At 42.0% G+C, this 25,902-nt stretch overlaps 1 protein-coding gene and 1 pseudogene across 1 annotated transcript; one reads left to right on the top strand and one right to left on the bottom strand.

Annotated features, from left to right (window-relative positions):
- Nucleotides 1–2,736: 2,736 nt before the first annotated feature.
- LOC150000333 (carbohydrate sulfotransferase 15 pseudogene) lies at nucleotides 2,737–4,622 on the bottom strand (annotated as a pseudogene).
- Nucleotides 4,623–21,640: 17,018 nt separating this feature from the next.
- On the top strand, nucleotides 21,641–23,207 carry LOC150000332 (vomeronasal type-1 receptor 90-like). Its single transcript, XM_090290223.1, is given in 4 exon segments — nucleotides 21,641–21,666; nucleotides 21,857–21,937; nucleotides 22,903–23,064; nucleotides 23,066–23,207. Coding segments are annotated over 4 exon segments (411 nt in total).
- Nucleotides 23,208–25,902: the final 2,695 nt, after the last annotated feature.

Below are 25,902 nucleotides of genomic sequence, written 5' to 3'. Positions count from 1 at the left end.
AATTTTTATTTTTAAAAATCTAACAGTCCAATTAGAAAATAAGTAGAAGAAATGCCCAGTATTATACTGAAGAGGAGATACAGAAGGAAGATAAGCCTGTGAAAGAGTCCACGTGGTTAGCCATGAGGGAAAGGCAAATTAAAACCCTAATGACACATCACAACACACCTAGAGGAGCGGTGGGAGCATTGAAAAGTGACGACCCCAAATGCTGGTGCAGATAGAGAGAAACCTGTGGTTGTGTGCACTGACTGAGGCATCTCTCATAAATCAAACATGTGCACCACGGGACCCAGCCTCTGCACCCCTGGGCACTGACCCCAGAGGAAAAAACTTAAGTTCACATGAAAACTGTGCATGAATGTTCACAGCAGCTTTATTTCAGGCCACAGAGAACTGGAAACAGCACAGATGTCCCCTCGAAGGGGTGAAAAATTAGATTGTGATACATCCCCATGGGGAGATCCAAGAGCAATAAAATAGGAGTTACTGACAGACCACCACCTAACTGGATCTCAAAGGATTTAGGCTGTGTGGAAAAAGAGCCAATCCCAAAAGGTCAGACCTTGTGTGTTATTACTATGACATTTTTGAACTGCTAAAATTCTAGACATGGAGAAGTGTAACGGGACCACCCACAGAATGGGAGAGGGGTGGAGTTGCGCAAATATGTGTCACCCTGGTCATGCAAAGGATTATGGGGGAAGTATTTTAAAAAGATTACGCAGTAATGCCAGTTTCGTTTTTATCTCATCTCCTTTCCAGCTGCCCTGGGCTGGAGTCCCTGGGCCCTGGGCCTCAGAAACCGGAAGAGTGGAGGGGCAGGCCATGGACCAGTCAGCAGCGGTTTCCTGCTGACCGCTCCACCAGCTCCAGCCCAGGCAGGGCCTTCAAACCAGTGGGAGTCGGGGCTTGGCATCGAGGGATGCAGTGACAGCTGGAGCTGTGTTATCTGGGTTCTGTCTGAGAAGGCCCCCAGACACTTGAAGGCAGCACTGGAGGAAGGGGACAGTATACGTTGAGTAGGGTGCCTGGACACACAGACTTGGAAAGATGCCCGAAGCTGAAAAGTGACTGAAGACCAGCCGAGTCACCTGCGTTTTGGATATTTTGAGGTGGGAGAAGAGGTTCCTGGTACAACCTTGAACTGAGTTGGCAGCGGGTGGCAGGTGATTTTCTTTAGGTGTCTCAGAGGAAACAGGCTTTGAGGCAGAAACTTGCCATTATTTTAAATTATATGATTGTTAAATAAAAGATTTCTTTCCTTTCCACTGAACTCTGTGGAGTTTTTCTTGGTAGGCTGCGAGCCATAGGGCCCCCTCTCCCTCACTGGCTGGGTTCAGTAACAAAAGAACTTAGTGACATCAGAGGGTGGGGGCTTGGGAGGAGGTGCTGTGGCTAAAAAATCCACTTAAAGATCCTGTGTTCTGTAGTGATGTTCCCCAGCAGTGACCACAAAGGGGACTAGGGGAGAGTGACATGGAAGAAAGGAGAAGGGAAGAAGAGAGAAATAGAGGCACAGGAAGTGAAGAGAAAGATGACTGGCAGGACACGGGACTCCTCAGAGGGGGTCCTGGCCAATGTTCTGCATCTGGCTGCCCCAACATGTCAGTCAACATGAGGTGTCATCCTCACCCCTTTGTGATATCAGAGAGTGTTTTGACCTCAAACAGGAAAGGATGGAAAATTCCTGGAGAAAGAGAGCCTCTGAAAATAACAAAGCAGCTGTGTGAGAGACGTCTTCAGGGATGAAGAACATGGAAACTTGTGGGGGTTCACTTTTCCTCTACCCTCTGAGTTCCTGACTGAGACCCCTGTAATAAATGACACAAAAACAAGAGATTAAAATCATAAATTTATTTTTATTGAAATATGTTTGATATATAACACCATGTAAATTTAAGATGTACAACATATTGATTTGATATATTTATATATTGCAGTATGATTGACCTTGTAGTGATAGTTTTAGCACTTCTATCACATCATATAATTACCATTTCTTTTTTTGTGGTGGGAATAAATGAAATTCTAGTATCTTAGGAAATTTGATGATTATTGTTGTCTATAGTCAGTACACTGTGCATTAGATCTCCAAGAACATTTTAATACACTAGTTGCAAATATCTAAGTTATCATCTCACCTATTCTTACACCCCTAGTCCCTGGTAACAACCATTTTACTTTCTGGTTTTTATTTTACCTTTTATTTATTTTATTTTATTTTATTTTTTTACTGACGGGCTGACTTTGGAATAAAAGGGGGGGGCGGTGAAAACACCTCCATCTCTACCAGATGAGTAGTGATCCCAGAGTGTTCCAGAACTGGATGTGAAGGGGAGTTCCTGGCAGGCCCACAGCATGACCTCAAGCGTTCTCAGCCAGACCCCAGAACTGTCCAGCCCCAGGCTGGAGGCTCTTCTCCCAGCTACCAGATCAGCACCCCTGGCCTCATCCTGGGAGCACCAGTCACAATCTTGGAACAGAAGGTGATCTGTCTAAAAGTGAGGCCTCCAGTGGCCTCAGGCAGAGGAACGTCATGAAGGGTCAACTGCCAGACTGTTTGACATTGCAAAGAAAATTCTGGAAGGTTACAATAAACATGTGCCTGGGAGGGAAAGAAGCCTTGAATCTTGGGGTTTTCTCCACACTGAGTAAACAGTTCTGCAAGAGAGAGGTTTTTAAGTCGCAGTAACAAGGAACCTGTAGGCCCTGGGTTGGAGGCTGGAACCAGCCTCACTTCTTCCAGGTGAACACCTTGTAGGCCAGTACCTGTACCAATTGCACATTGAAAGGCCCATAGAAGTCCTGGATGATCCTCTGTGTGACTGGCTACATGGGCCCCAGGCTCCGGTCCTCGGGACGCTGGGTGTTGAATGCAGGGCTCTTTGTCATCAAGGCCTCCTGTTTCTCACTTAAGGGCCCGAGGTTGAGAAACTGGAAGACCCTGTGCATGGTGGACTTGACATTGGATGCATGGTCTTCCAGATGAAGGACGAGGAACTGTTCTTTTTAAAAAACAGTGAGCCAGCCCAGAAGATACACAGTGTACACAGCCCGACCTGCAGCCTCACAGGCATGGCATTGTTGAGGGTGTTGTAGATGCAGGAGTGCAGCGAACAGTTGACCAGGCAATTTTCAAACAGCTGCAGAGCTTCTGTCACTTTTTCATGGAAATCATCTGCATATTTATTTGAACTTGCAAAGCAGAGATAGTCTGAGTACATACAACCTCTCCACGGAGTCCCTGAGCATGACAACCAGCTTTGCACCTGGCTGAAAGTCATGGATGAAGTCTTGGGTCAGGAAGGGGGCTCCCCATTGGTGCTGTTTTCATACAGGAAGGTCCAGGTATTGTTATTCCACATGGTGGAGGTGCTGGCCTCCCCAATCATGATTCTACTCATCTTGCCGGGCTTCTTTGCAGAGCTGACCTGCAGTCCTTGATCGATCTCATGTGCGACCAGGTCAAAGAGGTCCAGATCATCTTTCATGGGGTAGCAGTCCCGCAGCCCATCTCTCAGGTTAACGATTCTAAAGCGCTTCCTCATCTACCAGTGTGGCTCCTTGATGGCGGAGAACTTTACCTTGGGGTGCAGCCGGAGGCGGTCGTACAGGTCGGTGGTGCCACACGATGTAGAAGCGGGGAAGGCAGTGCAGACAGAAGTGTCTGCTGGCAGCGTGGAACAGGTGGCACCAGAAGGCCTTGTGCAGTGCGTCAAAGGTGAAGCGCTTGGAGTAGAGCACGTAGGAGTTGGTCAGGTAGGGGTCGGTGGTGTTCCGCCCCATGAACTCTTCGTACCAGCACAGGCTCTTGCTATTCAGGAGAAATTTATTCAGGATTACTGAAAACATATGTGATTTCTGCTTTTTGAGATCTCCATGTCTGAGAACAATCTGGTATGAACTCGATTTGGGCAGTGATGCTGCCGATGATTAATTTAATACTCAGGCAGTCCCTCGTGTACGAAATGTTATTTACAGAGGGCTGGTGATGAGGCTCTTTGGTGTCACCTGCATTTTCTCCAACCATTCAGCCAGGATTGCTGGGGAAGGCTTTGTAATGGAAAGGCAAGGACATCAGAAGCTCTTGGTGGGCCCCTGAAAGGATGCAAGAGGCCATCACCAAGGTCATTATTATCAATCCAAAAACGATGCTGCATCGGTTCCCCTTCCCGAAGTGCAAAAACTCGCCCCAGCTCTCATTCCCTTCAGCCCTCACTTTGAGAACAGCAAGCAAGTTCATCTGCCTACTGTCCACCCGGAACACTATTTTGTCTTCTCCTTTGCCTGCGGGGTCCTTCTGGTGACTGGGATGGGGGTCTCCTAGGCAGCCAGCCCGCTGGCTGTATGCGTCATTGGGCAACAACTGTATGCAGCAATGAATGCAGTGCCTCATGGTAATGGACTTGGACAGCTGGCTCAGCGAGCCATGGGCGAGAAGTCCGGGGCACACACACCGTGCTGGAAAACTTGAAGGGCATCTTGTGGTTAAAGAAGACGGTGGGATGGCACCAGAAACATATAAAAATGAGCAGGCACCAATGCCCTAGAGAACAAGGAAGGGCGTTCTTTGGTTTGACGCTGAAAGACAGCAAAAGGAAGTGATCTCCAATTGTCATGCTCTGTCAGCGCCACTGCAACCATGGGAAAAGCCACACATTCAGTAGCAATCCTGCCCATCCTTCAGGTTTTTCCCATGGCAAAAAATGAAGTGGAAGATGTCTTGCTGGGGAGCCGTGCAACACCTGAGACACTGGCAGATGTCACGGTCTTCTTGGCGACAGGTGGGCTGACACATCATCCATGGAGACACCTGGGAAGATTCCACTTTCACATCCTGTGTTCCTTCGAAATCTTTTCTCCTCAGGAACAGAAAAGCCTTTAAAATGTCAGATTACCGTACACCAGGCACTGCTCCAAGCACATGGAAGTTGGACCCCAACTCCAAGGCCAGGGTTTGAAGTCATCCAAGACCACTCCAGCCAGGCTCACACAACACCTTCCCCCTATTTTACCTGTTTAGATTCCACATATAAGTGAGATCATATTCTATTTCTCAGTCTTTCTCTATCTGATTTATTTCACTTAGCACAGCGCCCTTGATATCCATCCACGTTTTCACAAATACCAAAATTTTATTCTTTATCATAAATATTTCTATATATTTGGGTGAAAAGGGGGGTGCTGCAATACATTGTAAATTCCTAACTGGGCAGGTAATGTTAGGTAGTCATGTCCAAGCCAATAATTTCTTTTTTATTTAAAATATGTTTTATTGATTATGCTGTTACAGTTGTCCCAATTTCTTTTTCCTCTGCTCCCCCCACCCAGTTACCCCCTCCCTCCAGTTGCCCCCCCTTAGTCTATGCCCATTGGTTGTGCACATAGTTCTTCTCAACATCTTCCTGTCTACTCCATTCCCTCCTACTATGCTTCTTTATTCCTGCATCATCTCCCTCCCTTTTCCCCCTTCCCCCTCTCCGCTGATCTCCCCCCAATATATTCCCCATACCTATAATTCTTTTTCTACTCTAATTGCCTACTTAGTGTGCCTTTGTTTCTATTCACTAGCTTCTGTAGTTGGTTGTTGTGATACAGTTTTCATTTTAATGTTCATAATTTTGATCCTCCTTCTTCTAAACAAGTCCCTTTAACATCTCATATAACAGTGGTTTGGATCTAATGTACTCCTTCAGTTTTACTTTGTCCTGGAAGCACTTTCTCTGCCCTTCTATTCTGAATGACAGCTTCACTGGATAGAGTAATCGTGGCTGTAGGTTTTTGCTTTTCATTATTTTGAATATTCCTTGCCAGTTCCTTCTTGCCTGCAGTCTCCTTTGAGAAATCAGCTGATAGTCTAATTGGGACACCTTTGTAGATAATTCTTTTCTTCTCTCTTGCTGCTTTTAAGGTTCTCTCTTTATCTTTAATTTTTGACAATTTGATTATAATGTGTCTTGGTGTGGTTCTCTCTGGGTCCAGTTTTTCTGGAACTCTCTGTGCTTTCTGGACCTGTCAGTCTATTTCCTTCCCCAAGTTAGTGAAGTTCAGCTTCATTATTTTTTCACATAATTTTCAATTTCTAGTTCTTCTTCTTCACCTTCTGGCAACCCTATAATTTTGATGTTCATTCTCTTATAGCTGTCCCAGAGGTTTCTGAGACTCTCCTCATATTCCTCACTTTTTGTTTCCTCTTTCTGCACTGGTTGACTGTTTGTTCTTTCCCTATGTTCTGATTTGTTGATTTGATCCCTGGTTTTCCTTTCCTCACCACTTGTCTTGTATGCGTTTTCATTAATTTCAGCACGACTAGCCTTCATTCCTGCCCCGTCTTGTTCAATATTTTTTGTTACTTCTGTAAGCTGCCTTATGACTATAGCTCTTAACTGAGCCTCAGAAAGATTATCTATTTGTTCATCAATTAATAGACGTATTTGCTTTTTGGTCAGCTGCATGATTGGTATTTTAATCATGATTCCTGCCATCCTGACCGTTTTCATTTATCTTTCCTCCTTGGGTGGGGCTGTCATATTTCCTATGCTATAGAGGGCGGAGCCCTGTTCACTCGTCACTACCGGGTGACCCTTCTCACCACACTGTGGCACTTTGTGTGGGGGCGAGGGTCAAAGATTGGTTCCTGTCATTACTCTCCATTGAGAGACCGAGAGCCTCCTCCTCCATCCCCATGCCCTCTGGGCCTCACAGTCCAAGGCAATGGGGGTCTGCCTTCCCCAGCGTTGGAATTGCGAGCTGATGGGTCTGGACTGCAGCCGGGGGGTGCTCCAGCTCCTTGCCTCCGGTGCTTCTTGCCTCCCCTTAAATACGGGCGTCTGTGCTTATCGCAGTCCCACTGTGCATCGCTGCAGCTGCCACTGGCAGCACAGCTTGATCTCTCCACTTGGCCTTCCCCCCTCCTACCCATTCGGACAAGCACCACTTGTTTATAACTTCATATGCTGGACTTCCATGTAGCTTTATTTTCTGGAACTTCTGGTTATTTCTGGTTTTGTGGTAGTTGTATTCCTTCATAGTTGTGAAGGGAGACAGAGCATGTCAGTCTAAGCCTCCATCTTGACTGGAAGTCAGACCGATAGTTTCTTTACCGAATAATTTTAAGCCAGCCCTGTCCATTGTTCTTGTACATCTAGGTCAACACACCGTTGAGGTGTCAAAAGTAATATCCCTGGAAAGTGTAACCACCCTCAAGAAGCACATAATCTTAACTATCCTGTAACCCAATCCCTGCCTTGTTTTCTGCCACCTTTGATGCAGGCATTTCCAGGGGCCAGAAACCTGAAGGTCAACAACCACTGTGGGTTCTTAGCTTAACACAAGAAAGAATAGTGTAGAGGGATCCAAGATAGTAAAGGAGTAAGTGGAAGCTACACTAACCTCCTCCCAGGACCAATCTGGAATTACAACTTAATTGTGGAGAAATCATCTGAAATAACTAACTGAACACTAGCTGGAGAGATGTCTTATAACCATGGAGAGACAGAAAAGGCCACTTCATCACAGTGTGACTGGTAGGAAGTACGGAGACACAAAAGGGCTGGCTGGGCTCCCACAGGTGGCAGCTGAAGGGATTGAGAAACAGCTCAGCAGCCAGGGATTCCCCATGAGAAGGGCAGGGTCTAAACCCACAGCTGGGCTTCCCAGCCTACAGTAACAGAGCAGAAACTAAAATAGGATCCATCTGTAAAAACCAAAAAGCAGCAGGGTTTTTTGCTGGCCTGCAAGAAACAGCTGGAGAACAAGAGCTCTTAAAGGGATCAGGTACAAAATATTTTGACACCCACTTACCCTGGGTTAGAGCAGAGGGAGGGAAGAGAGGACTAGAGATGCTTAAGGAGAGTTTGGGGGAGTGGCTTTAAGGAGAAAACTGAGGGAGCAGCCGACTGGGTCCCAATGCTGACTCATTTCACATACTGCAGGCAGATCATATACCTCCAAGTGTTGTCAGCCTGAGGGGAAGCAAAGGCCCCACCCACAGGAATTAATCTGCCCCATCCTCAGTGCTTAACCTGACGGCTGATCACAGATTGAATAGATTAACAACTAAAGGAGTCAGGAAAAGGCAGTAGATCTCTGCTAGTCTCCAACAGAATGCCTAGGCCCAGACTGGTACACGATTTGACGCCACTAGGGGCAGATCCAGGAAGTGCATATCAATCTAAGAAGAAGAAACAAACAAGAAGAGTCACAAAAATGGGGAGACAAAGAAACAAACCCCCATCGAAAGGAAAGGAAGAATCCCCAGAAAGAAAGAGTGTTAAATGAAATAGAGAACAGCAAACTATCAGACATGGAATTCAAAATATGGATTATAGGGAAGCTCAATGAGCTCAGCGACCTCAAAGAAAACTATAAAGAACTCCAGGGAAACTACAAGAAAATTACTGAGAATTACATCAGCATTAAAAAGGACATAGAAGCTATCAATAAGGGCCAAGAGAAAATAAAGACTACAATTTCTGAATTGAAGTACACAGTAGAAGGAATTAAAAGCAGGCTAGAGGAAGCAGAAGATTGGATTAGCAAGCTGGAGGAAAACGTAGAAAAAAAAAACCCAGACAGTACAACAAAATGAAAAAAGACTGAAAAAGAATGAAGAGGTTTTAAGACAGCTGCAGGACAACATTAAACGTAATAATATCCATATCATAGGAATTCCAGAAGGAGAAGAAGAGGAGAAAGGGATAGAAAACCTGTTTGAAAAATTAATGACAGAAAACTTCCCTAACTTGATGAGAGAAAGAGTCACAGAAGTCCAGGAAGCACAGAGGATCCCAATGAAGATGAATCCAAATAGGCTCACTCCAAGACACGTCATAATTAAAATGGCAACATTGAAAGACAAAGAGAGAATCATAAAAGCAGCAAGAGAGACTCAGCTAATAACATACAAGGGAGCTCCGATAAGGCTATCATCAGATTTTTCAACAGAAACACTACAAGCTAGAAGGAAATGGCAAAAAATATTCCAAGCAATGAAATACAAAGGCCTACAACCAAGACTACTCTACCCAGCAAGGCTCTCATTCAAAATAGAAGGTGAAATAAGGAGTTTCCAAGACAAAAGAAGACTAAAAGAATACATCTCCATCAAACTGGCATTGCAAGAGATGCTAAAGGGTCTGCTTTAAGAAGATGAAGAAACAGAGAGAGGCAGAGAGGAACACAAGTACAAAGGGGAAAAATGACAATAAAAAAAGCACCTATCAACAATAACCTTAAATGTAAATAGATTAAGTGCACCCACCAAAAGACATAGAGTAGCTGAATGGATTAGGAAGCATGACCCACATATATGCTGTGTACAAGAGACCTACCTCAGAACAAAAGATCTACACAGAAAGCAAGTGAAGGGATGGAAAAAAAATATTTCAAGCAAATGAATATATATAAAAAAAATAAAAGCTGGGGTACCAATACTTATATCAGACAAAACAGATTTCACAACAAAGGCCATAAAAAGAGACAAAAAAGGACATTTCCTAATACTTACGGGAAAAATCCATCAAGATGATATAACCCTTGTAAACATATATACACCCAACATAGAAGCACCCAAATATGTATGAATTCTTGAAAGACTTCAGGAAGGACATAGACAGCAACACATTCACAGTAGGGGACTTTAATGCTGCATTGTCAAAAATAGACAGATATTTGAAGCAAAGAAAGACCAAAGATATTGAGGCATTGAACAACACTCTAGATCAAATGGACTTAATTGATATATATAAAAATAGAACTTTTTCACCCCAAAGAAGCAAAATATACATTCCTTTAAATTGCACATGGAACATTTTCAAAGACAGACCACATGGTAGGACACAAAACAAGCCTCAACAAATTCAAGAAAATTGAAATTATATCACGCATCTTCTCAGATCACAATGGCTTGAAACTGGAAATCAACCTCAAGGAAAGAACTCAAAAACATTCAAACTCATGGAGAATGAATAACATGCTATTAAATAATGAATGGGTTAACAATGACATCAAGGAAGAAATCAAAAATTTTCTGGAAACGAATGATAATGAACACACAACAACCCAAAACCTATGGGACACAGTGAAGGCAGTCATGAGGGGTGGTTCATATCAATACAGGCCTACCTGAAAAAGATAGAAGAATCTCAAATAAAAACACCTAATTCTACAGCTACAAGAACAATAGAAACAACAGCAAAGATATTGCAGAGTGAGTAGAAGGAAGGAAATCATCAAGATCTGAGCAGAATTAAATGACATAAAGACTAAACAAACAATTCGAAAGATCAACAAAAGTAAGAGCTGGTTCTTTGAAAAGCTAAACAAAATTGACAAGCCTTTAACCAGAATCATCAAAAAAAAAAAAAAAAAAAAAAAAGAGCGAGAGGAGAGGACCCAAATAAAGAAAATTAGAAAAGAAAGAGGAAAAATCAAGACTGATACCACAGAAATACAAAGGATTGTAAGAAATTACCACAAACAACTGTATCACAAGAAATTTGACAACCTAGATGAAATGAACAAATTTCTGGAAACATATAATCTTCTAAAACTGAATCAAGAAGAAACAGAAATCCTGAACAGACTGATAACTACTAGTGAAATTGAAGGAGTAATTTAAAAACTCCTGACACACAAAAACCATGGACTAAATGGCTTCACAGGTGAGTTTACAAAACATTTAGGAAAGAACTAATTTGTATCCTCCTTAGATTATTTAAAAAAATCAAAGAAGAGGGAAGACTCCCAAGCTCATTCTATGAAGCCAGTATTACCCTAATTCCAAAACCAGGTCAAGACACAACAAAGAAAGAAAACTACAGGCCAAAATCGCTGATGAACACAGATGCTAAAATCCTCAACAAATATTGGCAAACAAGATCCAGCAGCGCATTAGAAAGACAACACACCATGATCAAGTGGGATCCATCCCAGGGATGCAAGGACGGTTTAATATTCGCAAATCAATAAACATAATACACCACATAAACAAAATGAAAGACAAAAACCACACGATCATATCAGTAGATGCTGAAAAAGCATTTGATAAAGTACAACCCCCATTTATGATGAAAACTCTCAGCACAATGGGAATAGAGGGAGCATACCTCAACATAATAAAGGCCATATACGAGAAACCTGAAGCCAACATCATACTCACTGGGCAAAAACTGAAAGCATTCTCCCTAAGATCAGGAGCAAGACAAGGATGTCCACTCTCTCCACTCCTTCTCAACATAGTCTTGGAAGTTCTAGCCACAGCAATCATACAAGAAAAAGAAATAAAAAGCATTCAAATATGAAAAGAGGAAGGAAACTGTCATTATTTACAGGTGACATGATAGTGTACATAGAAAATCCTACAGACTCCAAAAAGAACTACTCATCCTAATAAGTAAATTTGGCAAATAGCAGGATACAAAGTCAATATTCAGAAATTGAAGGCATTTCTGTACACAAACAGTAAAATATCAGAGATAAAAACTAAAAAGAAAAAAAAAATTCCATTTACTATAGCAACCAGAAAAGTAAAGTACCTCGGAGTAAACTTAACCAAGGAGGTAAAAGACCTGTACTCAAATAACTACATAACACTGAAGAAAGAAATTAAGAAAGGTACAAATAAATGGAAGCATATACTATGTTCATGAATGGGAAGAATCAACATTATTAAAATGTCCATACTACCCAAAGCAATTTACAGATTCAATGCAATCCCTATTAAAATACCAGTGACATAGTTCACAGACCTAGAACAAATACTTCAAAATTTATTAGGGAACCAAAAGAGACCCCGAATAGCCACAGAAATCTTGAGACAGAAGACACAGTAAGAAGAATCACAATACTTAATACCAAAATATACTACAAGGCCACTGTAACCAGAATAGTCTGGTACTGGCATAAGAACAGACATATAGATCAATGGAACAGAACAGAAAGCCCAGAAATAAACCCAGGTGTATATGGTCAACTAATATTTGTCAAAAGAGGAAGAAACTAAAATGGAGTGAAAAGAGCCTCTTCAACAAATGGTGCTGCGAGAACTGGACAAGGATATGCAAAAAAATGAAACTAGACAATCAACTTACACCATATACCAGAATAAAGTCACAATGGATAAAGGACTTAAATGTAAGATGTGACACCATAAAAATCCTAGAGGAAAACATAGGAAGGAAAATTTCAGATATCCCACGTAGCAATATTTTCACCGATATATCTTCTTCTTTTTTTTTAGATTTCATTTCCCTGACATTTGTCAGGGTTATTTATGGAAAAAGGAGAGATTATTGTCGTAGGTTTGGAAGCCCTCAGCCCTCATCATGGTACTTCAGTGTATAATTTAGCATATTAAAGGGACTGAGTATTGGCCACTGTAAGCAAATTGTTTAATTTTGTGTAACCAAATTTTTTCAAACATTTGACCTCGGAATTTGTATTGCAAAGAATACCTTACCTATTAACAGTCCTTGAAATGAGCTCTCTTAAGAGCAGAGTTTGGAAAGGATTGCACTAACCAGCAAAACCCAGAGGTCATATTCATATCTTTTTCAAAATCTAATTTACAATAAGGAGATAATTATTGGGAATATCTGTCCAGACATCTGGATTTCACATGAAGCAGTCATCCTGAGTGCCACTATATCTGGAGTATCCTATCTGTTATAGACATCTACTTGGAATTCTGTGATATAAAGTGTGGACAGTATATCTATGATGTTATTTATGATATATTTAACTTTTTCTTTTCTTTTATTTTTTGGTTTTTCAATTACAGTTGTCCCATTTTTCCCCCATTGCTCCCCCCCCCCAGCCCACCCCTTCTCCTGTAATCATATATCTTCTAAGGCAAGGGAAACAGAGAAAAGAATTAATGAATGGGACTGCATCAAACTAAAGAGTTTCTGCTCAGCGAAAGAAAACATCAGCCAGATGAAAAGGGAATCAACCATATGGGAAAACATATTTGCAATGATACCTCACACAAGGATTGATCTCCAAAATATAGAAAGAACTTATATGACTCAACACCAAGAAGACAGACAAGTCAACTAAAAATGGGCTAAGGACATGAACAAACACTTCTCCAAAGAGGACATACAGAGGGTCCATAGGCACATGAAAGAATGCTCAACATCACTAACCATCAGAGAGATGCAAATAAAAATGGCTGTCATCAACAAATCAACAAACAACATATGCTGGTGAGGATGTGGAGAAAAGGGAACCCTGGTGCTCTCTGGTGGGAATGTAGACTGGTGCATCCACTGTGGAAAACAGTATGGAATTACCTCAAAAAAGTAAAAATAGAACTGCCTTTTGAACTTGCAATTCCATTGCTAGGATTATACCCAAACAAATCTGAAACACCAATTCAAAAAAACCTATGTACCTCTATGTTTATAGCAGAACTATTTACAATAACCGAGTGCTGGAAACAACCCAAGTGCCCATCTGTAGATGAGTGGATCAAAAAACTGTGGTACATTTACACAATGGAGTACTATGTAGCAGAAAGAAAGAAGGAACTCCTACCTTTTGTGACAACATGGGTAGAACTAGAGAGAATTATGCTTAGTGAAATAAGCCAGGCAACAAAAGACAAATACCATATGATATCACCTAATACAGGAAATTAATTACCAACACAAACAAAAGAGCAAAATTGTACCAGAGGCATGTAAATAAGGAGCAGACTAACAGTGACAAGGGGGAGGGGGGAGGGAAAGAAGGGGGGTAAGAAGGAGAAGGGTCTAGTCAAAGAACAGGTATAAATGACCCATGGACATGGACAATGGGGTGGGGATTTGCTGTGGGAGAAGGGGTGGGCAGGGTGGGGGAAGCCATGGGGATAAAAGTTGGACAACCATAATAGAAAAACAAACAAACAAAAATTTTTAGTAGGAAAAAAAAAAAAAAGCAAAAAAAAAAACCAAGAAAAAAAAAGAATAGTGAAGCAGTGAGAGACAGTGTGCTACTCTACAAGCCAAGCAGTGCCCTTCTTAGCAGAGTTTTCTTTCTTTCTTTAAGTTCACTTAATGAAGGGTAGGGTATTCAGTGAGGGGGAGGAATATTCAGCCTCTTCCAGGAAAGTAGTGGAGATTTCTCAGAGGTGCTCTGTGGGCCAATTTGTGTCCCATATTCACTTTTCTGTTCTGATCAGTGGTGCCCAGACTATGTTATTTAGCATGCTGATGTATTACAGTGAGCATATAGTGAGGCTAGAGGTTATCTTTAGTCACTATTTTAGGTCAAGCTGGTCTCTGCTGGTTTTAAGCCATAAATAGGGTGGAAGGGGGGATGGTCTTGATACCAATAGACAGTCTGTCTGGGCTGTTGGGAGTGGGCTGAGGGCGGGGAACAAGAGGGACCATTAGGGGAGATAGAGATAGGCCATGAGAATGGGACCTGAGGGTCTCTTGTGCACCGAGCCACGATCCCAGGGATGGAGGCCAGAGGTTTGAGTACTTGAGGGTGTGGTGTGCAGCAAAGAATGCCTTTGCCAACAACCCAGACCCTGGTTAGGACATAGAATTTTGCAGTGCCAGGCTGCACCTCCACGGAACTGTGAAGCTGCATTGCCCAAGTAACTGAGCATGTGCCTTGCAGATGCTCCGCCCCAGGTGTGGAGGTCTTGCTTCTGGCTGCAGATGCCCCACCCCTTCTGCTGAGGCCACCACCAGGTGCTGCCTGAGAGGTCATGCAGGGTTTCCAGGGTCCTTTACTTAGACTTTTGATTCAGTTGCTTTCTGTCGACGGGCCCTGAGTGTGGGTAACTCCCTCCATGCTGGGACCGGAGCATGGGTAGTGAATTGGCTGAGCACCACAGGAGTTTCTCACATTGGCCATAATGGTGGCAGGAGGAAGCTCTTACACTGAACATGTGCAGAGCTAGCAAGATAATTGGATGGAAGAAAAAGCCCTCCTATCCTCTTCTGGTACCAGATTGGGGATGAGACCAGGAGAAGGCAGGCACATGCTCAATAGAAGTTAGGATGGCCAATGGGACAGTGCTGGACAAAAGAGGCCTGTCAGTCTGGCCTGGGAAAAAAAGGATTGATTGGGAGGTGGACCCATCTGAAACACGTGAAAGTTTGGGAAGCTGACTGGTAATTTTGAGAAAACACCTGCCAGTCCCACACCCAAGCTAGTATAATCCCAGGGGAGCAAAGAAACATTCTTCTCTCATGCTTGTCACTCGCTGCTTGGGGCCTGCACTCAGTGCACTGGCCTGTCCTCTCCATGAACATTAAAATGAAAACTGTATCACAACAACAAAAGACAGAAGCTAGGGAATCGAAACAAAGGCAAACTAAGTAGACAATGAGAGGGGAAAAAGAACTATAGGTATGGGGAACATATTGGAGGGAGGTCAGCAGGGAGGGGAAGGGGGAAAGGGAGGGAGATCGTACAGGAATTAAGAAGCATAGTAGGAGGGAGTGGAGTAGACAGGAAGATGTTGAGAAGAACTATATGCACAACCAATGGGCATGGACTAAAGGGGGAGACAACTGGAGGGAGGGGGGCCACTGGGTGGAGGGGAGCAGAGGGAAAAGAAATTGGGACAATTGTAACAACATAATCAATAAAACATATTTAAAAAAAAGAAATTAAATAATTTGTTCCCCACTGCCAATTGTACCTGGGGTTGCTGTGGGGAAATTACAATTGGTTTTGGAAAAAATCAAAGGGAACTCCCCAGCCTTTTCATGTATCATTAAAATTATCACTTTGTTTTACCATCTGTGTGCCTTTCGTTTTCTTCTTCATTTTTTTTTTTATTTTCCTTCTTGAGTGCTCCTCCAATATCTTTTCTTTCTGTAAATATGTAAGTCTCTTTCCTTTATCCTTTCTCACCTTTTTTCCCTTCCCTTTTTAAAAAGACTTTATTTATTTATTTTTAGAAAGAGGGGAAGTGAGAGAGAAAGACAGGGGAAGAAACATCAATGCGTGGTTGCCTCTCATATGCCCCCATCCAAGGATCTGGTCTGCAGCCCAAGCATGTGCCCTGACTGGGAATCAAATTGGCAACCCTTTTGTTAAGAGGCCAGCGCTCAATGCACTGAGCCACACCAGCCAGGGCCTTTTGTCCCTTCCTTAATTTCTTCTCTTTTTGCTTCTCCCCTCAACACAATCCTTTAACATACGCAAACCCTCTTCAACTTACACAGATCTATTAGTTTGCCCTTTTAACTCATCTAGAAATAACCAACTTTAGAAGAACTCACTTTCAATTCTATTTTCTTCAAAATATAGTGCCATAACTTACACCTTTTATTACCAAAACCATATATTTTTCTAACTTAATTAGAATTCTTAATTCTTAGAAACCTTAATTTTTAGTGACAACAAAAACTAATTCACATTCTTTAGATTGACAAAATTTAAAAACATTTTATAATTTTCAGAAATTGATTTTTTATTGGTAAATACACTCACATTTTTAATAGACAAACAGAGATAACATGAACTTTTGTAAACCCAGACAAAAGTAAATATATTTTATGTTAATAACTTTAGAAGACATCAATTTAAATTACCCATTTGGATTCCTGGTGATTATTGCATTCCTTTAGTGTGCTCAAAAGTGAGCTGTTTATTTTATTTTATTTTTTGAGAGCGGAAGGGAGAAAGAGGGAGAGAAACATCAACGTGTGGTTGCCTCTCAACTCAGGACCTGGACCCACAACCCAGGTATATGCCCTGACTGGGAATTGAACCAGTGACTCTTTGGTTGGCAATCCACTGGGTCACACCAACCAGGGCAAAAGTGAGCAGTTTAATTACCTAGTGTCCTTGAAAACTTTTAGGAGTCTGGAGATGGGATGAAGGAGATATCAGGCTTGGGCTTTTCCTGGACCACAGCAGCTCCCATATTTTCAGGAGGGGGGTTTAGTGTGTTTCAAAGAGTTATTTTCTTATTCTTTTCTTCTTTCTGAGCTTTACAGTCAGAGGGGAGTGAGATCTTTTGACCCACCAATTTAGATCCTTTCTAAGTAGAATATGATATAACAACCTGAAAGTCTGCACATAAGATATTTGTCCTTATCCAAAGAGGACTTATAGATGGCTAATAGACATACGAAAAGATTCTCAATGTCGCTAATCATAAGAGAGATATAAATTAAAACCACAATGAGATATCATCTCACACCTGTCAGAATGATGTGTGACAACAAACAACAAGTGCTGGTGAGGATGTGGAGAAAGGGGAACACTTCTGCACTGTTGGTGGAAATGCAGATTTGTGCAGCCACTGTAGAAAGCAGTATAGAGATACCTCAAAAAATTAAAAATGGATCTGCCTACTGACGCAGAGATCTCACTTCTGGGAATACATCCAAACATTAATTCAAAAGAACGTAAGCACCCATATGTTCATTGCAGTGTTACTTACAATCACCAAGATATGGAAGCAACCCAAGTGCCCAACAGTAAATGAGTAGATAAAACAACTATGGGGCATTTACACAATGGAATACTACTCAGCTGTAAAAAAAAGAAGAAAATTTTACCTTTTGTGACAGTATGGATGGACCTAGAGAACATTATGCTAAGAGAAACAAGCCACTCAGAGTAAGACAGATATCATATGACTTCACTCACACATGAAATTTAATGAACAAACTGAACTAATGGAAAATGGGGACAGGCTCATAGATGAAGAGCAGGACACCAGCAGGGGGTGGAAGGTTAGGGGGTGGAGAAATTGAGCAAAAAGAAAAAAGGACTCATGGACACAGACAACAGTGTGGTGACTGCTAAAGTAAAAACAAAGTCCCAATGAATGAGTACTTTCAAAGTAAATCTTCTAAAAGGAGGAACTGGGACTAGCCTTAGAATCTTTTCTCACACCAAATGGTACTGCAAATGACCATGATGAGGTACAATGGCATGAACCTCACATGATGGAGGCAGAAGATTCCTGGTGTGTACCAAACAGCAAAGATCAAACCAAGTCCCCAAAAGATAAGAAGCATGCAAAGAACAACGGTAACTGAAACAAACAGATGGGAGCTCTCAAACTGAAACTGACTTCCTCCCCTGGAGGAAAAGAAGAACAAAACTAACAGACAGTTAAATCTAACATCAAAAACACAATCGTAAGAACACCCAACAACACATAAGCAATTAATAAAGCATTTAGTATCCATAAATCTACGTAACCAGATCAGAAAGAATACTCTAACCAAATTACACATCGGGGAACTGGGATTTTTATTTCACTGGGCCATGTCTACCACTGAGTGATAATTAGAGTCCTACAGAATCCCAAATGGTTCAAAGAACCCAAGTGGCAGCGCAGGGGCGCCTGGTCCCTTGTGCAATGTGTGTTGTCCATCATCCTGCTTTAGTCATCCTGGCTTTACATCATCCTAGCTCCACGGCTGAAGGTCAGCAAACCAGGGAATTACCCAGACTGGAGACCATTGACTCCCCAGATTAGAGTTTATAGACCCCCCCTGAGACCCATTTCCTTTCACCAGCAAAGCATTTAAAGGCAGCTGATGTCTTGAGAGGGAGGGCAGGGAGAGTCTCCAAGATAAAGAACTCAGCAGCTGCTGGGAAGTTCCTGCAACCCCTGCCACGGGGCCTGCCTGCCACAAGCAGCTGGGAACCCAGCCCAGATTCTCCAGGTCTTACTGGAGTCCACGTTATCCCACCAGAGTCACCAAAAACTATAACTGAATGCAGGTCCAGCTGCCTGCAACTTTGAAAGCCAATACCTGATAGACAGGTTTTGGTGTAAAAAGAAAGTGGTTTTTTCAGAAACCAGCCACCTGGAAGATGGGAGACTCTTGTCTCAAAACCCATCTTCCTTCACATATCAGTGCAGGCAGAGGTTTTATAATGAAGGAGAGGGAAAGCTGAACAAAGAGATCAAGGGAGGGGTTTGAAAACTTTTCTACGTACAGACAAGCACAGTCTATTCCAATAAGGCAAGTGATGGTCTGTTGTGGGTCATCCTGGTTTAGTCACCCTGGCTTTACATCATTCTAGCTCCATGGTTGAAGGTTAGCAAATTTCCCAGAGCTGGGATGCCTGAAAGTTGGAGTCTTTATCTCTTGAAGTTAGTTCCTAGGATTTTTATACAAATGTGCTGTTTATCTATAAGCTATATATTAGTCAGAGTCAGCACTTACAGAAACAAGGTCACAAGAATGGTGGGGTGGGTTATAATTCTCCACTGTTACAGATTCACTGTTGAGAAGTAGACCCTAGCAAGCCTAGTTTCAGGCACTCACATTGGAGTTCTTTTTGATGGGGGGATATATGTGGACTCTGGGGCCACCTTGTCATTGTGTAGATAAAAAGCACTCCAAGATTGTCAAGTTTTGATATTTTTAAAGAGACTGACTTTTAGGCAGTCATTTTTCCTTTCTGCCTGACAATTTTCCATTCCTGGAAAATCCTGACAGACTTCTTTCTCTCTCTGAAGCTACTGCTGAGGCAAAGTAAACCAGAATGAAGGATCTCTATGGGTCTCATACCTGAGATTTTTCTGTGGTGTTCTGCTTGGCAGGCAAGGATTCTATCCCTGAACCACCTTGAGTTTGGGTACTCCTGAGATAGAAACCAAGAGAGTTCACCACAATAATAGTGCTCAAGTGAGAGGTTTATTAAAAAATTCTGTGCACTGATTGTAACAGTATTGAAAGGGAGAAATAAATGGCTATTTTTCCCTGAACAAAAGCCTGGGAAACAGTTTGAAGAAGTTGCGGTGGGAAAGATTGTGACAATAAGGAATTATAACAGTGGAGAATTATAACCTGCACCACCATTCATGTGACCTAGTTTCTGTAAGTGCTGACTCTGACTAACATGTAGCTTGTAGATGAACAGCATGTTTGTATAAGAATCTCAGGAACTAACTTCAAATGATACAGACTCAGACCTTCAGGCATCCCAACTTCTGGAGATTTGTTGACCTTCCATCCTGGAGCCAGGATGACATAAAAAGGTCATGATGTGAAGCCAGAATGACTAAACTAGGATGGCACACACTGGACCTTCACTTAAAAAAAAAAAATCAGAATGGACTGTGCTCATCTGCATGTAGAGAACTTTTCAACCCCGTCCCTTGATCTCTTTGTTCGGCTTTCCCTCTCACTCCTTATAAAACCTCTGCCTGCACTGAGATGCTAAGATGGGCTTTGAAACAAGAGTATCTTATCTTCTCATGTTGCTGACACCTGAAAACAAACTACTTTACATCAGCATCTGTCTCTTGGGTGTTGGCTTTCAGAGTGGCAAGCAACCAGTTGCTTTCAGTTACAAGATGACACCTAAGTGTGATGGCTAAATATGTAGAGGTGGGTACTCTTCAGTACCTGCAAAGTAGAATAACATGTTTCTTCATGCATCTCATGTCTCATTAACATGTTAAATGTCCACCAAAGGGTGTGTTTTTTAGCATTTATTGAGGGAGAGTAACCAAAAAGAGTTCTTTTTGTTAGTATGCATGTGTTTTTACTGGGAGAAGTAGGGTCCTTTCATGGAATTGTAAGAAAAGCATTTCCAAGGACCCACACATGGGAGGATGAGAAGCAGTGGTAATATTTATTGAAATAAAAATAGAAAACTGCCCCCATGTTCCCACTGTCTCATCTCTGTCTGTTCTGCTGTGGAAAAAGTCTAGCCTTGTCTTTGTCAGCCCCAGAAATAGGGTCAGTACCCAGAAATTCTGTACTATGCCAAAGCTGAGTCCAGTTCAGCTTCTGGCTAGCACAGTCTCTGTTTCTGGCTGCACCCAGCTGCGCTGCATTGCTATACCCAGGCTTGCTCCTGGAGCCTGCACTTGGAGTCCACATGGCTGCCAGCCCCACGTGGCTGCCATGCAGAGAGAATGCACAAAGAAACAGGAAGAGCACATGTAACTGAGGAAAAGAGGGCTTGCCTTGGATTATATTATCTTGGGCATGGGAAAGACCAGGTGCTCTTCCAAACCAACCAATCAACTTTCCAGTTCTTTGCAGGCTGGTACTGGGTCTTCCCCTTAATCAATACATTTCCCAGGATCTCCTGGGGTTCTGTGTCTCTTATCCATCCAATTTGATCCTTTCCCCAGGCAAGTTTCTGCCCCTTACGGTCACCATCTTAGCTCCTACTGTGCATGTGCTTACATCCCCCTGTGCCATCTTGGCTTTTACTAGACATGCTCCCAGTGGAGGAATTTCCCCTTATTGTTTATTCCTCTACCACAGAGTACCAGCAAGTTGTACATTGGGGAGATTTGAAAGCTGGTTCTTCCTCCCTACATGGGAAATGATATGATACCTTGGGAAGCCTATGACTGCTGCAACATTTTATTGAAGCAGGTTTGTTGTCCAGTTTAGCTCCTTGGTTTATTATGATTAATAATGTTGATTCCCTTTGCTCCCCTGTTTTTATTAATATCTAGCTACTTATACTAATAGTGTGAGTGAAGAAAACACAATTTAAACCCACCAAAGTAAATTTTACAGACAGCAGTGCCCTTCAGTCTAGCTGCAAATTGTAAGAAGAAGGGAAGACATTAGGGGAGATTAATGAGTTTTCAGCTTCCTGGCAGCTGGGACCCAGGATTAGCCTGCCTATCTCAAGGCAAGCAGGATTAATAAAAGAATTTTGGTGCACTTAATGATGACCGGTGATGTTGGAGATGGTTATGATGATGATGTACATAACGCTGGTGGTCTGAGGTCTCTCTCTCCAGATACACACATTGTGTTTTATCTCTTCCTTTAAGATGAAAACACTGCAATTCTGTTATCACCAGAAAATGCCTTATTTCCCAAGGCAGCACTGGACTCCCCACCAACACTTCCCTCCTTCTCTTCTGCACCTTCATATTCCCTATAAACTCCAGGCCTAAGCCCACGAACCTGGTCATCTGTCGCTTGGCCTTCATCCACATGGTTATGCTCCTCACGGTGGTGCTCTTAATGTTGTCAGACATGTTTGGGGTCCAAAATTTTCAAAATGACTTCACAGGCTCACGAGAGGCCCCTCCAGCTACACCATCTGCTTCCTGAGCATTCCCCAGGCCATCACCATTGTGGGGAACCGCTCCTTGTGGTTTTAGGAATTGTAGCCCCAGCCGGGAGCCAGGCTGCCTCCTCCTCCTGGAAAGCCTCTGAATCTCAGCAGAACACTGGAAGATGGGGCAGACAGGACCGAAGGCCACTCAGAGGGTTTCCACAGGAATTGGATTTAAAGAATGTTTATTATGCTTTGGAGCTTGCTCTGCTTTTCTTATCTCTTAGTTAACTATAAACAATATTTAGCAAGGAATGTATGAAACCTTGCACTTAATGCTGGTGTGACATCAAGATGTTTAATATACCCTGACACAGACTGGTCACTGTGCCCACTGTATTGATATCTATAATCAATAACTGTCAACTGTAATCCAGGCATCTAAAAGCTATTGGTGATTTATAAATTTTGACCTTGTATCTCCCATGCACACCCTTCTCAATAAAAAGCATGAGGGAAAGAAGTCTTGCACTTTCTCTACTAGAGGGAAGAACCGCCTCCTTTTTCCCCCAGACAAAATACAGTGTCCTGGATAAATTTGTTCTGCCGTGGTCCTGAATGAAACCTCTGCTGGACAGAGTAATTTCCAGCCGAGCTGGGGCATTGGAGGCAGCTCAGCCTCACATCATCAGGCCCAGCACCTCCTGTTTGGCCAGATTCAAATTCACCTCCATGAATTATACCTTCCATTTCTTCTCCTTCTTCTTGTGATTCTTAAATATGCCCTTCTGTAGAAACCTGATCATTTACACCATGTCTTCATGTAGTGTTTCCTGAGCCATGTTCATCAGTGAATACTGCTCACTTTCCCTATGCCCTCCGCCTCTAGGGATCTGTTTTTCACTTTGACAATACACAGGGATATCTGCTTTGTAGGAGTAATGCTGCTGTCAAGTGCCTACATGGGCATCAGAGAGGATCCCAGCACCTTTACAACACCAGCTCTTCCCTAAGAGTCTCCTCTGAGAAAAGGGCCACCCACACCATTCTGCTGCTAGTAAGGTTCTTGTGGTTATGTCCTGGGTGGACTTCCTCATCTCTTCCCCTCAACCATGTCATGGATGAACAACCCAGCCATCCTGAGTGTCCAGAGGCTTGTGGTCAATGGCTATGCCACTCTCAGTCCTTTAGTGATAATTAGAACTGATAAAAAGATTACCAAGGTTTTGCAGAATTGTTAGGGAAGAATCATTCATTTCAGAAAAAGTTAGTGATGACATTTGTTTTAAATACAGTCTCCCAGATGAGGTAAATTATCTATGTAGCACAGCATCACCATCTGTCTTAACTCAGGAGCTTTGTGGGTCGTTTTTTCCCCAATGTCTATATCAATAGATTTTTTTCATGTTTGTCACTTTCTTGTGATTCCTGTTGGCTATGCACTCCTTCAGAAATGACTACGATCTCCTAGAATTGTGACACTTTTCATTCTTTTAACCATATATGCTCCAGAAGTTCTTCCTATTCATAAAATTCTCACCTTCTGTGCTTTTGAAAATATTTTTACTGTTATCATTCCTTAAAGATATTTCACTAGGTTAACACATATAGCTAGTTTGACTTCTTTTTGTGCTATTCTGAACCTGAGAATTATTTTCAGTTTTATAAAATGTATAATTTGTTATTTTATTCATATTGCTTTTTTAAAAAGTCTTCTCTGTTTTTGAAAATCCAGTTACGTCTGCCTCTTTTTCTTCTTTTCATCATCATCTGTTTGCAGTTTTGTGTTCCCTGTTATTTCTTTGCTGCAGTTTAACTAGGTTTATGCACCTTAGTTTTCTAGTTCACTAGTTCTTTTTTTAACTGAGCCTAATTTAATGTTTATTCCACACTACACCATGAGTTTTAATTTTAGTTATAGTTTTCTGTTTTTCATTTTTTTGATATTTCCAAAATTGCCTGGCTAGGTTTTTATGATGTCTTTCTCTCTTCATGTGATTTTGATTTTATCTTTTGCTCCACTTTTTACCTTTTGACACACTCATAACTCCATTATCAGGAATCCATTAGTTCTGTGGCTTCTCCTCCTCCTGGTGGCTGGCTTCCTTTGGTGTTTTGTGATTTCAGATTCCATGCTCCTATTTGCCTGGTCTTGGTTCTTGGCTGCCCAACCTTCTACAGAGAGAGCAAAACTGAGTGTCCCCATTTAAGTGGGGAGTCTCTGTCTACTCACTCACTTGGTTGGCCCTGTTGAAGCACAGGTACCCAGCTGCTTTGTTCAGCCCTAGTCTCCTCCTTTTTGCTTTTGACCTAGGAATCCTTTTACCTGGGAATGCTACCATAATAGAGTGTACCTGTTATAATTTGCTCCAGGGTTTTCATTTTCTAAACATAATTTTCAGGATATCAACTGACCAATTGAACAGCCAGTCTAATCTATCTATTGATCTAACAATTTAATCTATCCAGTCTATTGATTAATTTGTCTGTCTATAATGTATCTCTTTATCATATATCTATCATATCTATCTACCTATCTAATCTGTCTCATTCATCAACTCATCGATTTATTGATCCATCAATCTAATCTATCATTCTATCTATAATCTACCTTTCTATCATATAATCTGTCATATCTACCTATCTCTCTAATGCATCAATTTATTTTTAAGTATATTTTGTTGATTATATTGTTACAATAGTTCCAATTTTTTTCACCTTTGCTCCTCTCTGTTCAGCACCCCTCCTCCTCCAGCAATCCTGCCCTCCCAGTTCATGCCCATGGGTCATGCATACAAGTTCTCTGGCTTCACCCTTTTCTATATTATTCTTTAAAAAAAATAATTAATTAATTAAATTTTATAACAATAAAAAAATAACAACCCTCAGACTTAAGACCCTTTATAATCTTATAAAGGACAATGGGCAAAAGTCTTGTGCTCCTTTAGCTGCTTCAAGCTGGACATAGTCATCATTCTACGTATTCTTGGGTCCATAAATCCCTAATAAGAGTGGGGGTGTGGAGGGGTGGGTGGCCTTCCCACATGGGGAAGGATCTTGCAGACTCCAGGTCAGTTGGCTGTCCCCGGCCAATGCTGTGCTTGGTTTAACAGGCTGGCATCCTTGTTGTATTCTGGGGCAACAGATTTGGCAACAGGGTTAAAAGGCATCATTCAATCCATAACCACTAGATGACAAAAGGCAGGTATTAATTTTTCAATGTCCCACACTAGGAGAAAAAAGGGCTTCTTTGGAGGAAGGTGTGCAAGGCACGTCAAACTTGTCCAAAACCGTTTTGCCCACTATACTTAGGTTGGGCTGAGGGGAATGTTTTAGGTTTTCCCCCCTCAGACCTCTGGGCCCTTTATGTCCAAGCCATTAGGATAGAAAAGAGAAACCAGTTTTAAAGTGAAGCCTACAGACCACCCCATTCTTCACCAATCCAGCCATTTAGTTCAGCCAAACCGTTGAGTCTCAGGAGGGAGCGATGCAGACAGGATTATGGGAGGCCTATACATGCAGACAGTCACTCAGGTAATGAGATCGTAGGCTTATGCCCTTTGAAAACAGAAAACACATGTTAATTTTTGCAACATAACCCACAAACAAGTCTTGAAATCTGTAAGCCTGTCTTATTGGAAAGATATCCAGTTGCAAGGCATTTGACATTCTTCTTGCCTGTAAATTAAGCATCTGTGATGATGCCACAGACCTAGTTTAACTTCCAAATGAAAACAAACTTCAAATGAAAAGAAACTTTAAAGACAGCTGCACTACTTTATAGTCTACCATTGAGCATTGTGATTTTCCTTGAATCACAATTTTTCTCCTTAAGATTATCTTCCTTGTCATTAAACGGACTGCATTAAGTTTATTTTTAATTTATCCTGTTTTTTTTGCATAAACACAAGAGCAGCAAATGATCGCTTATGCTCT

This window comes from Furipterus horrens, unplaced genomic scaffold (assembly GCF_987537825.1).
Source record: "Furipterus horrens unplaced genomic scaffold, mFurHor1.1.pri manual_scaffold_10, whole genome shotgun sequence".
NCBI classification, from domain to species: domain Eukaryota; kingdom Metazoa; phylum Chordata; class Mammalia; order Chiroptera; family Furipteridae; genus Furipterus; species Furipterus horrens.
This window is presented reverse-complemented; position numbering and strand designations above follow the sequence as displayed.